Genomic DNA, 14,594 nt, shown 5'->3' with positions numbered 1-14,594 from the left:
ACACACACACACACACACACACACACACACACACACACACACACACAAAGTTTGAATTTAATTTCTGCCTAAAAGTTAGAAATACTTACCTGGGGGCTCAGAGCAATTGTGATTGAACTCATAATTTTACATCTGAAATAAACTCCTGAAAGCCAAATGGGAATAAACCTCAGGGACCTGAGCCTCTAAGCTTAAATGAACTAATTAGTGTAATAGTGTTACATTTAAATATTTGGGAACTTTTTAATTGTACATGGTTAGGCTATAACAATATATGATGCTACCTAAATTAATATACAAATTTAATACCATACCAAGAGATTTTATAAATCTGGACAAAATACATTTCAAAATGTATTTTAGAGAAACAAAAGGTAAAGAATTTCCAGGGAAATAATGAAGAAAGCAGGAAGGAACAGAGTCTAGTAGTATCAAATCTCAAATCATATTATAAAGTAGTAATCATTGAAATAACTTGATACTGGCTTTAAAAATCCCTTAAATCTTAATAGAAAATTTGATCAATAGAAGAGATTAAACATGACCCAGAAGCAACTGAATGGCTCAAAAACACCAATGACTAGACTAAGGTCTTCCTATTTGACAACAAATGTTTGGAAAGGTGAAAAGCAGTATAGCAGAACAGGTTTAGACTGTCAGTTGTTTTTCCAGTTATATCTGACTCTGCGTGGCTCCACTTGGGGTTTGCTTGGCAGAGATATGGGAGTAGTTTGCCATTTCCTTCTCTACCTCTTTTTGCAGATATGGAAACTTAGGCAAACAGGGTTATATGACTTGCCCAGGGTCACACAGCAACTAAATGTCAAGCTCTATTTGAAGTCATAAAGATGAATCTTCCTGATTTCATATCCAGCATTCTATACACTGTGTCATCTAGCTTCCTGGTTTAGATTGCATGTCACCATATACCACAATAAATTCCTAATAAATATATTAAATATAAATGACTATCTTATTTTTTAAAAAATTAGAGGGCAAAAGAATATACCTTTTACAACTATGGCTGGTGGGCAGAATTCTTACATAAACATAAGGGAAAAAGATGCATGAACGAATGAATGAGTGAATAAGTATTTATTAAGCAGTTACTACATGCCAAACACAATACTAAATCCCGAAGATACGAACACAAAAGCAAAGACAGTCCTGGACCTGGAGGAGTTTCTTTTAATAAGGAGAGATATCACATGTAGGGGATTGGTGGCCAGGAAAATTTTGGTTTGGAAAGTTACAGTGAAAATGAGTAGATCAAGATACTTTCTATGGGCAATGGCATGACTGATGTAATGACTTACATGCATGGCTGCTGTTAGGAAGATGGCTGGGGAATAAAATGAAGCATTCTTGGAGCAGTTCAGATATAATGAGCCACACGAGGCACTCACCAATCAAGATAGGAGGGTTCAAGGCAAGAGTAATGGAGCCAAAAGGGAGAGATATTCCAGTGTCTGATCTCCACTCTGGACAATCAGGCGGATGGTGGGAAGATGGCCAGGTTGCAAAGTAACACGTAGCTAGAGACTCTCTGGATACAAGTGAGCTTCCCGCACTTTCTCTCCCGTACATTCGCACCCGCCTTCAGGCCCTGCCCCCTAGCACTTCCGGCCCGCCCGCGCCTACCTTCCCTTGCCGCTTCGCACTTCCGGTCCGGCGTGCGCCTGCCCGCTAGCTTTAGCTTTGAAACGGCAGGTTGGCTGGGCGGTTTGCTCCCGCTGAGTCAGCCACCGAGGGGAGACCGGTGCGCCATGTTCTACCTCGTGGCCCTGCTTGCAGGGCTCAGTAGGCTGCTAATATTGGGGCTCGGTGAGTTTTGGAGGAGCCGGGGACTTTGATCACATGGGACGCCTTAAGAAGAAAGCGCTTTGCAAAAGAGCGCCCCTAGGTTCAAGTGCTGGAGCTGTGACTTTAGGATCCCCCTGACCTTGCTGCTGTGGGCCTCAAGTGTCCTCATCTTTGAAATGGGGGCCGTGAGGGAGGGATAATTGTGAGCACTAGATGATACCCTAAAGGCCCCAGCTCGTAATCTTCAGAGCATCAGTGGAAACCCTCTGGTCTCATCTGTGCAGGAGCCCTGCATTCCCCTGAGCTTGTGCTCCAGATGCCCCTCCCAACTTCAGTTTCTCATCCGTAAAATATATGACCTCATAGGGCTATTGTAGAAAACCCTCGCAAACCTTCAGGGGCTCGGAAAATGTGCAAATTATCGTTAAGTCAAGGGGCTCCATCACCTTTGGCACCCCTGCTTTATCGCAGAGACATTTTTACATCGCGTTCACTTTAGAGGCAGGGTTACTAGGTCAGTAGATTAGGGGGAAGATTTGACGAGTATAACTGTATGATATATAATTATATATTGTAAAAGTATAATTGGGTAGATTCTAAGCTAACTGAAGAAACTAAAAAGAATAGTCCCTAACGATTGGATGTCAACTTTTAAAGCGCTTCGCAGCGTGGGCCCTTCTTGAGGTCCAGCTGACAATGGCCTCCTTGTTGTTCCTGGATCCCAGGACACTCCCCCTGACTCTGAGTATTTTCTCTAGCTGTGCCCCCTGGTTGGCCTCTCCTTCCTCACCTCTTGTCTCCTAGCTTCCTTGGTTTCTTTCAAGTCCCAGTTGAAATTCTACCTCCCACAAGAAGCCTTTCCCAGTCTTCCTTAATCTTCTTGTCTTCTGAGATTATCATCAGTTCATTCTTTATCCTGTTTGTAGATAGCTGTTTGCATGTTGCTTTTCTCATTAGACTGAGGTCCTTGAGACCAAGAACTTTTTTGTTTTGTTGTATTTTATTTTATTTTTTTATTTACTTTCTTTGTATCCCCAGGGCTTAGCACAGACAGTGTCTGGCACATAGGAGATGCTTAATAAAACAGTGCATATCAATAAGTTGGTTATAACAAAACATGTTTGTACTTTTGTTCCATAAATTACTTCCTTTAAGAAAATGATTGCACTGAAATTCTTTTTCCCAAACCAAAGTAAAGATATTTCTGATTTAGTTTCAGTAATTAATGGAATAACAGCTAAGTCCCTCAGTCAGTTGAACCAGTACCCAATTATTTTTACATTACTTTGAAACATTTAAGGACCTTATTTCATACAGATATATATCTAGTAACAGGCAGATGACTAGGCCTAATACTCATTTACTAAGTTGTTTAGTGTATAGAAAGGACTATTTCAGGCTGAATAGCTCAGATCTTAAACACACATTTTATTATAGTGGCTTAGATGTATTCCAGGCTTAGTCTATGGGATAATGATTAACATTGTGTTTGTACCTTTGTTTCACAAACTTCTTTTCCCTTTGTCTAATTATCCCCATACTGTTAAGAAATAATGTTCTATTCCATGGATTTGGTCTTTCACGTGACTATGCAGGCAGGCAGAAGACAAACCTGAGTACTAATTTACCTAGTTGTTTGGGATGTGGAATGACTACATATTCAGATTGAAAACAGCAAGATCTCACATAATTACCAGGATTATAGATTATAGATTATAATCCATTGTCCAGTAGACTGTAGGTTATAGTCCATTGTCAGTTGGACCTCAGATTAAGAAGAGGGTAATAAAGTGTAAGAAGGGGCCAGGCTGTGAAGGGCTTTAAAAGTTGTCATCCTCTCGTTGTGGACTATTCTTTTTATTTTCTTCAGTTAGCTTAGAACCTATGCAATTATACCTATGATAATTCTAGACCACATCTGTTCAGCTTGTCCACAAGGACAGCATAAAAAGCCTCGTCACTTGCTCTGATCATAGAAATTTGCTCTAAAAGGAAAATGCAAGAATATGATTGTATCAAATATGACAGGATAAAACATCCTTGGCTCTGTTTGAATTTAGATAAGAGTCACCACTAACCATGCAGTATCAGTTCCACCTCATAGCCAGACTCAGAAATAGTCAGGTGGGAAACATTACTTTTCAAAGGAACACGATTGAGGAACTGAGCCAGGAGAATCCCAGCTTGAACTGATGCCAAGATTGTCTTCTTAGCTTTTCCCAGAAACAAACCTCCGTCTGTAACAGGATCACATTCCCTCTGAGTAGCTTGTGGCATTTCTCTCAAATACTGATTTAATGCAGACAGCTATACCTAGATTCAAACTCACAATAAGATCAGTGTAGTCTAAATTGTTTTTGCTCTTAGAGAGTTGCAATAAGCACATAAACTTCCAAATTCTGAACAAGCCAAGGTCATTGTATAGGAACTCCATAACCCAAACAGGCTCTTTTTTCTGGAGCTGATGACCTTGCCCACCAGATGGTTTCTGGGGATCTGGCAAGTTTACAAAATAAGGGGAATCAGCAGGGACCTCAAAGAAGGGCCTGGTCTGCCTGTCCACTCCATAAAACTCTTCCTCTAGACTGATGAAAGCCACATATTTTCTACATAGCAGCCCACTATTTTTAATCTTAATTTAATTTGTTTTACTCTGCTTTTTTTTTCCTTCACAGGGTGTCTTTCAGGGTTCCCATATTTTATTTTTAGGATCCCAGTATGTGGCAGCTGGCACATATGGTCTCTAGTCACCCCTCATAGCCCTACATTGGAGGCGACATTGGCTGTCTTCCTAGGTGGGGCTGGCTTGGGGGTGGTGAGATTAGGAAGTATCCACCCTGTCCACCCTTAGAGCTGCTGTGGGACCAGTTTTGCATTTTAACATTATAACAATAACCCCAAATCTTAGTTAACAATCTTAGATTTTTCATAAGTGAGAGCCAAATTATTTTAGCTGTAACTTCCTCTTAATTATAGGCAAAGGTGGAAGTACCCTGTTTACTAAATGGCAGTTACAAAACATAAGACAGGGTTAGCAGGGCTTAATAAAATAACAACTGGTTTTAAACAATTTTGTCCACTGTCTTCTAGTTTTCACAAAATTCAGATTAAAAAATTCTGTGTCTAACACCATTTCTGGCTCATAATGGTCACTCAAATTTTACAATATAAGAGAATTTTACAATTCAATTTAGAAATACAATAATAATACAAACAATAAACTTCAAATAACATTAATTACATTTCCAAATTATCACATATAAAAATTATTGATGGAAAGTTGGGCTTACCAAGTGCAGAGGCTGGCTTTTTACCTTGTACTGCCCAGACTCATCTCTGTTTCCCTCTCCCCAACAGTTGCAGACACTGCTGAGGCTGAGGCTGCTTGCCGAGAGGGGTGGGCTTCAGGGTGTCTCTCTTGCCAGTAGGGCCCTGCTGTAGCTGCTGTGCCTACCCCCTCTCCTTTTGCCAGGTGGGGGAGGGTGACTCAAATTCCCTACCATTCTCCAGCACTCTCTTTTCTTAATCTGATCTGGGATGAGAGGGGTTAACAGAATCTGCTAAGATGTTTTTCAGTAGTTTTAACTTTTCAGTATAGCTTTAGCCCAGTCAGAGCCAGGATGACAGGGAGAAGTGTCTCAAGAATTTTTGAACTTCTACTCAAGTAAATTTCACTTTTGTGTCCACACTTAAAAACTTTTCGAGAGTGGGAGATTTGAACCTGCCAGTCAAGGTGAGTGGGACAAATGGAAAAATCAGTGGTGCCTCGTCCCCTCTTCCCCGTACTGAGAGCTCAAAAATTTCATCTCTGAGGTGTCTCTATTCAGATCTACGCATTTTCCCAATTTATCTTGGTGTTAAATAGTATAATAAATTCTGTCTTATCTTAAACATCAAATTAGGAGAGACAACATTTCACTTGAAATGTAACCAGAATGAATTCAATTGCCTGGATCTATGTTCCAAATGGTATTACACAGATTCTGGGGTTAGGATTTTAATACAACTGTAGTATTATATTTTACACAAATGTACCCCAATTATCACACTTACAAGCATGTTTAATTTAGTTCAAATCTGGGTTCTAGAGTCATAGCTCTCTCTGATTTTTTTCTTTCTTTTTTTAAAAAATTTATTTTTAGTTTTCAACAATCTATACACTTTTGAGTTTTAAATTTTTCTCCCTCTCTTTCCCCCCCTCACTCCCCAAGATGGTGTGCAGTCTGATATAGGCTCTCTATATAGCTTCCTATTAAACATATTTTCACATTAGTCATGTTGTAAGGAAGAATTAGAACCAATAGGAGGAACCACAAGAAAGAGGAAACAAAACAAAATCGAAGAAAAAAAAAGCAAATAGTACGCTTCAATCTGCATTCAAATTCCATAGTTCTTTGTCTGGATGTGGATAGTATTTATCATACATCATGAGACTTTTGGAGATCTTTGCGTTGCTGAGAAAGGCTAAGTCTATCAAAAGTAGTCCCCATGAACGTGTTACTGTGTACAACATTCTTCTGGTTCTGCTCACTTCGCTCAGCATCAGTCCATGCACGTCTTTCCAGGTTTTTCTGAAGTCTGCTTGCTCATCATTTCTTGATTTCTTGATCATTTCTTGAACACATTGGCAAGTGGTGGTTTTCCAAGCCAGTTTCCACTGGTTCCCCTGACTGTACTGAGCCACTCAGGGGTCCTAGTGTTCGTGCTTCCCTGTTCTACTACTCTGGGGTTCAGGATCTTCCCCTGGTGTGCTGAGGTGGGGCTTTCTGCTGGCTTGCTGGAACACCTCCTGTTCTGTACTGTTCCCCCTCCCCCAGAGCAAGAGGGGCCTTTCACGTTAATTCCCCAAGCTTCCTGGGCTACTTGGCTGCTGCACCCCATCTCTCTACTGGTTCATCTGTTCCAGGGTTTTTCCTGGGGCAATGTTTTCTGGGCTTTCAGAGGTCACTAAGGAGGGTAAGAGCAACTTATTTCTTGATGTGCTATCTTGGCTCCTGGAAAGTCTTATCAACTTAACATGCTTAGCAGACAAGGACTAAAAACTCTGTAATTTGAGGAAAACACCTATTCCTAGGGCTTACCAAGATTCTGATGCTATTTACATATGACATTAAGTTTAAGTACTCTGAAATCACAGCTTTTTTTTAATTATTGTTATTTAGGTTTGTAATTGTATTAAGAGGGTCATACAGGTTCCGATTAACATTTCTGACTGCATTAAAAGAGGTATCGTGATATAGCACACAGGAAGCCAGCCTCAGATTCAATAGGACCTTGTTTTCTATGATTTCTTAAGATGAATAGGAGTCATAATTTAGTCAAGTTTCCAATTTTAACAAACATACTGATTTAAAAGTTATTTAAAATTTCACCAGCACTTAATTTTAGTTTGTAAGACTCCCTAAATTCTAGGGAGATATTCCAGTCAAACTCAATTACATTGATTCACACAAAACTTTTCTCTTTTTTTTGGTGACCCAGGAAAGGATTAAGTGCTATTTCTATTGAAACCTGCCTCTCTTTGATCAGTGAAATGACCCTTTTTCCCTTAGATAGATCTGAGGGGAGAAGTTTACCCCTTCCTCTTTTTTTTTTATCTGTCTTTCCACATCCAGAATTTGGCCAGAGTCCAAGAATGTAGAGAGCGAGAAGGTTTTTTCCAACAACTTTTCTTTAAGAGACACTCTTCAGTCTTTCCAGACCAGGCACAGTTTTTTCTTTTGTGGCTGGCTGCATTTTAAACTTTACAAGGTGACAGACTCAGAGATTTTCACACAGACATAGAGCAGACAAATACAAACAGAAAGCACAGATAATGGTAACTTTTCTTGGTCTTCTAGATTGTATTGAGACAAGGCTCAATTACAGTTTAATAGTCCCGTGAGATGTGAGCTGGGACTGAATGCCCGTAAGCCTAAGGAAATCTCCTATATACCCATGTTTATCTCTTCAGTGGCATCCTACCAGAAGGATGAAGGGAAAAAAAATGAGTTCAGAAAGAACTCCCCGAGGAATTCCCAGAGTGTCCTATGTTTAGAAGAATTTTCCAGGCTGCAAGGGCCTGAGTGCTAGGGCCCAAAAGATCCAGTCAAGCCTTCCTAGGTGCTTGAAGGATCTCCTAGCTAAGAGAAGGGGAAAAGATAGGCTGACTTTTGAATTAGAGGGGGTCAAAATCAAAGACTCTGCTCCGTGGGGGAGGAGGGGTCAGAATCAGAGACTCTGCCTCCCCAGGGATGCCAAAAACTGCTGCAGTTTCATAGTGTATTTTGGGGTCATCTCAAAGAATTCAGAGTCAGACCACCTCTAATCCAAGTATAGGTATTTACTGAGGATTGACTCCCTTCAGAAGTGGGCTAGGTTCTAAGAGGTACCAGCAACTTTGTAAGACAACACAAGCAAATTTATAGTGTAATGATGCTGATTACACAACAGAAATGATGAATGTTAAAAAGGCAGAGGGGGTTTGTTAAGGGATTAGGTAATGGTGAGGGATCCCTCCTATGGTTCGGTGGTCAAACATCCTGGTCATGCTGCTTTCTGATTGGCTATCTATTGTGGTCCTGTCTCATCAAGATGGGTAGTTAGGTATTGTGGTCCTGTCTTAGGCTAAATGGATGATATGGTTGTGGTTGAGTACAAGGACACATCTGTTCAAATATGTGAATTGGATCTAGGGACAGTGGCTTTATTGAGTTTGGGGACTTGTGAGTGGTTAAAGCCAGATTGTGTGGTTAAATCAAGGCATGCCTGTTGTTCAGTGAGGCCCACAAGGAAGTTAGAATATTGGTACTGGGGGCAGCTTTATTAGGGTCATTCTTGACTTCTCCCTTATCCTTCCACATCTAATCCATTATCAATTTCTATCAATTCAACTACTACAAAATCTCTTGAATCTGTCACCTTTTCTCTAATCGACTAACCACTACTCTAGTTTGAGAAGTCATCATTTATTGCTAGGATTATTGTAACATCCCATTTCCAGCCTCAAATGATTTATTCAACCTGTTTCTCACACCTGGAATGTACTTCTCTCTTTTCTCTGTCTTTTGAATTCCTTGTCATTCTCCTAACCATTAGTGCCCCCTACCTTCTCCAATTACCTTGTATTCCAATCTGTGTACATGCTGTATTCTACCATTAGAATATAAACTCTTTGAAGGTAGGGACTGTTTTATTTTTGTTGTACACCCATTGTACAAATGCCTGGTACAATTGCTTTGTATATATGAGATGCTTCTTGTTTAATTGAATTTCATTTAGGGCACATAAAGTTGGAAGATTAAGAAAAAAGAGAGACACTGGGGAGGAGGGCAGAGTTGGGTAGAATAAGGAGAAACTAAGGGAAACATTAGACAAATGGGAAATGGAAGAAGAAGAAAGCAAAGTCAATAAAGAGTGAAAGGAAAACAGTGATAAGAGAAAAAGGATTGGGTAAATGGAGTATTTAATAAACATTTTATTGGACACTCACCATTGATGGAGTCATAAGGTAGGGTCTGCTATCTCACTGCTGTAACTATGGAAGTGGAAAATAGAAAGCAGTCTTTTTCCTCTACTTTTTAACTTGTACTTGTATGTGGCTCCAATATTTGTATAGTAGCAGGTGGTGAAGATGCATCGGTGTAAGAAAGATGCAAGAAAAGGTTAGTGGTAAGTGGGAGTGAAGGTAGAGAAAGGACCCCTGCTTGTATCCTGGCTGGAAAACACTACTTTTTCAGTCAATTGTAAAGAAATGGAAGATCACAGACCTGGAGAGAATAGTGAGAAGTAATGAGTCAAAACAAGGGAAAACTGTAAGAATTATAAGAATCTTACTGGCATACATTTTGCCATAAGAGGTCTAATTTCAGAGACAAATGGGGGTAATATGTAGAAAAGGTTAAACTGGTCATACCATTAAGGAAACTTAGAAATGAAGAATACTTTGGAACTTATAAGGGGAAAACAGAGAACTGGTAGGTCCTGAACTGAGGTTGTTTTAGCAGATAATAAAAAACTTGTTTACTTTCTCCAGATTCTCAACAGTCATTCATAGAGATCACGGTTCCAGAGGAGATCCTATCAAATTCAAGTGATTCAGACTCAGAATATGTAAGGAACAGAATTACTCAAAATTCTAAGTATGATATTAATTCTTATATCTTTAATTGCACCAAGAAACCTAGTAACTCTCAATAAGTAAGGCTATCAACATATATGATCACTTAAAAGGAACATAAATTTACCTATCAGCTTCATTGTGGGACAATGGGAGTAAACAAATTGTGGGTTTTTGAAATAATTTAGATAAGATCTCTATATCACAAATGAAGTGGAGAACTGAGGTATTACATATTATATATCTTACTCTCTCCCTGAGAAAAACCTAATATTTTTCACTGGAAAATCCAGTTATTTGAGAGGGAAAATATTTGGCTTGATTTTATATATAAAATTATATTAATTCATGTTACTTTCTTTATATAATGACTTTAAGAGTATTGTAGTAATAATATGTTAAAATAGTGTTCTGAAATAGTTAATGTATCTTCATAAATTCCTTACTACTGTGGCATAGCTTTTACTATGTAATTTATTTGCTGGGAAAGATAGAGAAAAATAATTATTGCTGGTTAACAATTTTTTTCTGTATTCATTACAGCAATTATACTCTTTTATACTAAAAATACTCTAGTGCCTAATTGTTGGTCTGAGTCTGGTTCCATATGGCAGACATTGGCTTCCTTGCCATTCCTCTAACATAATACTTCCATCTCCTGACTCCAGGAATTCTTCCTGCCCTCCCCACCCCAACCCCCCAACTACCAACCCTCATCTTCCCATGCTGAATACTCTCTCGTCATCTCTGCCCCTGGCTTCTCTGATTTCCTAAAGTCCCTCCTTCTACACCAAGCCTTTCTCAGTCCTTGCTAATTTTTGTACTTTCTCTCAGGTTAATTATCTCCAACTTATCCTGTCTCTATCTTCTTTATAGATAGCTGTTTGCGTAATGTCTCCTCCATTAGACTCTGAGCTCCTTGAAAAGAAGGAGTATTTAAAAAAATTAGATTATTTTTAAAAATTATTTTTGCTTTTCTTTGTATCTCCAACACTTAGCACAGTGCTTGGCACATAATGTGTACTTAATAAATGCTTTTTGACTTGACTCAATTGCTCTCTATGAAGTAGTCTAGCTAATTATAGAGTGGCTTATTCTTAGCTAGTTGGCCACCAGGTGATAATTTATCTTACTATTGTTACCTGTACAACAGATAAAAATATAAAATGGCTCTCAAAACCTGTGCCATAAAAATACAGATGGCCTCCTTCCACTTCCATAGAAATATAAAATGTTTTCCTTTTGTACCAGCAGTGATAGTGGCAGAAGGAGGGGAGAAGGTGTAAGAATCTGAGTTTTATAGATTATCCATGGACATTAACTTTTTTGGGGTGTTTTTGAGAGGCAATTGGGGTTAACAGGGTCACACAGATAATAAATGTCAAATGTCTGATGCTGGATTTGAACTCAGGTCCTCCTGACTCTAGGTCTGGTTCTGTATCTACTGTGCCACGTAGCTGCCTTGACATTGACTTTTAGTGCTCTTAACATGAGGTCTTTGCGAAATGACCAGCAAATTAATATAAACAGAAACATATTCATATTGGCATTTATGCTATAAATGAAATGAGAAGGCATAAATAAGTTTGCTGTTAAATGAAAGGAAAGCTCGCAGAAGTGATTTGGCAGAATTGGTCATGCACCCAAAGGCATTAAGAGCTATCATTTAATGGAACAGTTTATCTCCCCTTGCAATGATCGTGATAACCATAAAAAACAGACTACCTTGAAGATAATTGCAGCTCATTGCTGCTCAACATCTATCATAGAGGATGAAGAAGTATGTTAAGGGGTCCCCTGAATGTTGCCATATTTTCTAGAAACACTGGACCTAGTGTATACACGAGGCCCTGAACATGTCAAAGATAAAGTGTTCCCCCCAGCCCCAGCCAGCTGGCATAATTTCTTGTTGCACCCCAAGCTGGACTCCCATGTGTCCTTGAGAGTCAAGACAGGCACCAATCAGTCAACACTAGGCTGAGAAACTACTTGTGCATCTGAGACCCTTGTAGATAAGCAGATCCTCCTATCTTTATGGGCTAGGGAGGGAAAAGAATGCTGCTTTTGCCATGGCTTTGTTACTCCTCTTTGGGAGGGCTTTTGTCCTTTTCCTACCTTTATTGCATCTTTCCCCTTCCCATGCCACTCCCCTTTAGGAGGAGATTTCTATTTCCCCTCCTTCCTTTGTTGTATTGTCATAAATATACAAAGTAGTGTATGGATTGTGAACTCTTTGCTCTGGCTTTGGGTTCCACATTCATGTTCATTTCTCTTGTAATAAGTGTAGTTGCAACACAGTGTCTCATGGACTTGTGTTATTGTGCTTGGTTAACAAGTAGAAAAATTACCTAAAGAACCTGAAAAGATTTTCCAAACTGGATGTATGCTTTAATATTTAGTAATTTCAAAGAAAGTTGGGAAATAGAGTTTAGGTCTAAGGAATAAAATGAAAGAGGTCATCACAATGATTCACCAGTATGTCATGAAAGACAATTTTTTCAAGAATGAAAATAGGAAGATGTTGGTTGTGGCAAGCATTAAATAGGGATAGGGACTGGACCTATGATTTCACTGATATATAGAACTCCCAAATGAGTAAGCCCCCTCCACTAAATGTAGATCAGCATTGAGTAACATTACCAAAAAATAGAAATAACTGCCTTAAGAGACAAGAAACAACTAGTTTAGCTATGTGAAAGTAATAACTTTAAGATCCATAAAGCCTTCCAAGATTTCAGCTGGGAGGAATCTGTCATCAATTTTTTCAGAACATTTTGCACAGACCTCTTCTTTATAATTATTGTATTATAGTTATTTATTTAAAAGTTTCTTCTATTACATCATACAATCATAGATTTAGACCTGGACAGGGTCTCAGAAGTCATCAAATCCAACCTTTTATTTTACATTTGAGGAAATTGAGGCCAAGAAAGATTAAATAGCCTGACCAGAGTCACATATCTACTAACTGTCTTGAGGTAGAATTTAAACTCCAGAATCCAAGTCTATTACTTTATCTACTGTATCATGCTGGTTCTTTAGATTTTAGGTTCCTTAAGGTCAGGGAGTATATCTTTTTTTTAACCTTTGTATCTTTTTTTCTACTCTGGATTTACTCTTCCAACCCACAGGAACATTAGCAAATCAGATTCCTAGAGAGAGGGAGGCCACATTTTCCCTTCAAAGTTCTAGGATACCTCTGAAGGTTTGTGGGGGACTTTTTCTAATGCTGTCTAATGTTATCATGTCAAGTTCCCATTCTTCCTGTGTTCTTTCTAAAGTCAACTACCAGCTATTACTTCCCCAGTTTAATTTGACCAATTAACACTAGTTGGCTTTTTACAAAGGGACGTTTCCTTTGAAAATAGATCAAGAACAGAAGTATAAACCTTTTCCCTCAATACCTGGAGCACACTCTCCCCTATACCATTTTGGTTCATTGGGTCACACTTAGAGCATTTTCTACATAGATAATATTTGAACCACTGAGTTCACATTCGTATTTGGTATAGCCAACGAATTAATTATCATAGCTTTCTCCTAGTTACCTTTGAACTATGCTGACTGAAAAACCTAGCATGGACTTTGACTTTCAGACCTTGGGTGACTTGTAGCTGTCTCCAATACTCCAATTCATCTAAAAATGAGATGGACAGATACAACCAAACAACAGGGCCAGTCACTCACGGACCAGGTGGTAACAGCCCCAGTGGAGAAATAAAGATCTATGGTGTCTCTCCCCACCAAGGGCTCACTTAATAAGGCCTTGCTTCCTAACTAGAACACATCTAAGCAGGAAAGATTTCTTTGGTGATTAGTGCCTTTTGAATGTACTCTACTTCTAGCTCAGCAGTGGATCAACAGTCCATCTCTTTCGCCATATAGTTAGAAGATAGGAACCAGTTACAGAATGTCTGTACATGGCTCAATTCAGGGAACTTCTATTAGACATCACTATTCCTTTCCAGAAGCAGGTTCTCCAGCCTCTTCCATGGGGGCTGGCAGCAGGTAAAGCATATGCTCTGACGATGGGGTTCCATTGGCTAGGCTCCTGTTACATTTGTGTTACCAGTGGCTGGAGTGATCTCCTTTATAAAGTAGATGATTAATAAACATTTGCCAAATGAATTAATTTATTCTTAGTTTCACTGATCTAACTACTAGAAACCCTAAAGTCCTCTTAAACTCTCTGTGGTTCTAGATAATAACTGCCACTAATATCATATCCTTCCAATATTCTCCTTTCTTTTCTCTTTTTCCATTTGTGATAAAAATCACAGTTGAGACCAAACGAACAAGGGAATAAAAATTGCTATCTTGAGTAGCTATTCTGTTGTCACTAAGATAGTGATATGCCTGTGAAATGATTGGAATTCTGCCATGAAAATAGGGGGTCATATTTTACCAGTGCCTTTGGAATATTGATATGGGCTAAACAAAGGAAGACTTGGAGGTGTTGCTGTGAGGACTTGGTATAGTTGTCACATAAGGACCCTGATCTATATGCATCCATATATTGACCATCTCTAGTACTTATAGATTGCCGGGAAGAATTTTGTGGCCTGGAAGGTACTTAATTATGTTGCTGGTGGTGTGGAGAGCTGTACCATTTGATAGACTAGAAAGGCTACGGGCATGACAACCACACGGACACCCAAGTGTTACCTCCATACCCCAAAACTATTTCGTACCT

At 39.1% G+C, this 14,594-nt stretch overlaps 1 protein-coding gene across 1 annotated transcript in view; it reads left to right on the top strand.

Moving 5' to 3' along the window:
- The first annotated feature begins 1,766 nt into the window (after positions 1 to 1,766).
- Positions 1,767 to 14,594, top strand: part of LOC114045335 (disintegrin and metalloproteinase domain-containing protein 32-like) — a 137,874-nt gene continuing 125,046 nt past the window's right edge. Inside the window, exons 1-2 of the mRNA XM_027865269.1 lie at positions 1,767 to 1,824; positions 9,818 to 9,894. Coding sequence (XP_027721070.1) covers positions 1,767 to 1,824; positions 9,818 to 9,894 — 135 coding nt within the window. The remainder of the gene's footprint in view (positions 1,825 to 9,817; positions 9,895 to 14,594) is intronic.

The sequence above is a fragment of the Vombatus ursinus genome, unplaced genomic scaffold (genome assembly GCF_900497805.2).
Source record: "Vombatus ursinus unplaced genomic scaffold, bare-nosed wombat genome assembly UNPS02014778.1, whole genome shotgun sequence".
Classification (NCBI taxonomy): Eukaryota; Metazoa; Chordata; class Mammalia; order Diprotodontia; family Vombatidae; genus Vombatus; species Vombatus ursinus.
Note: the sequence above shows the minus strand (reverse complement) of the source record. Positions and strands in the feature narration are given on the sequence as shown.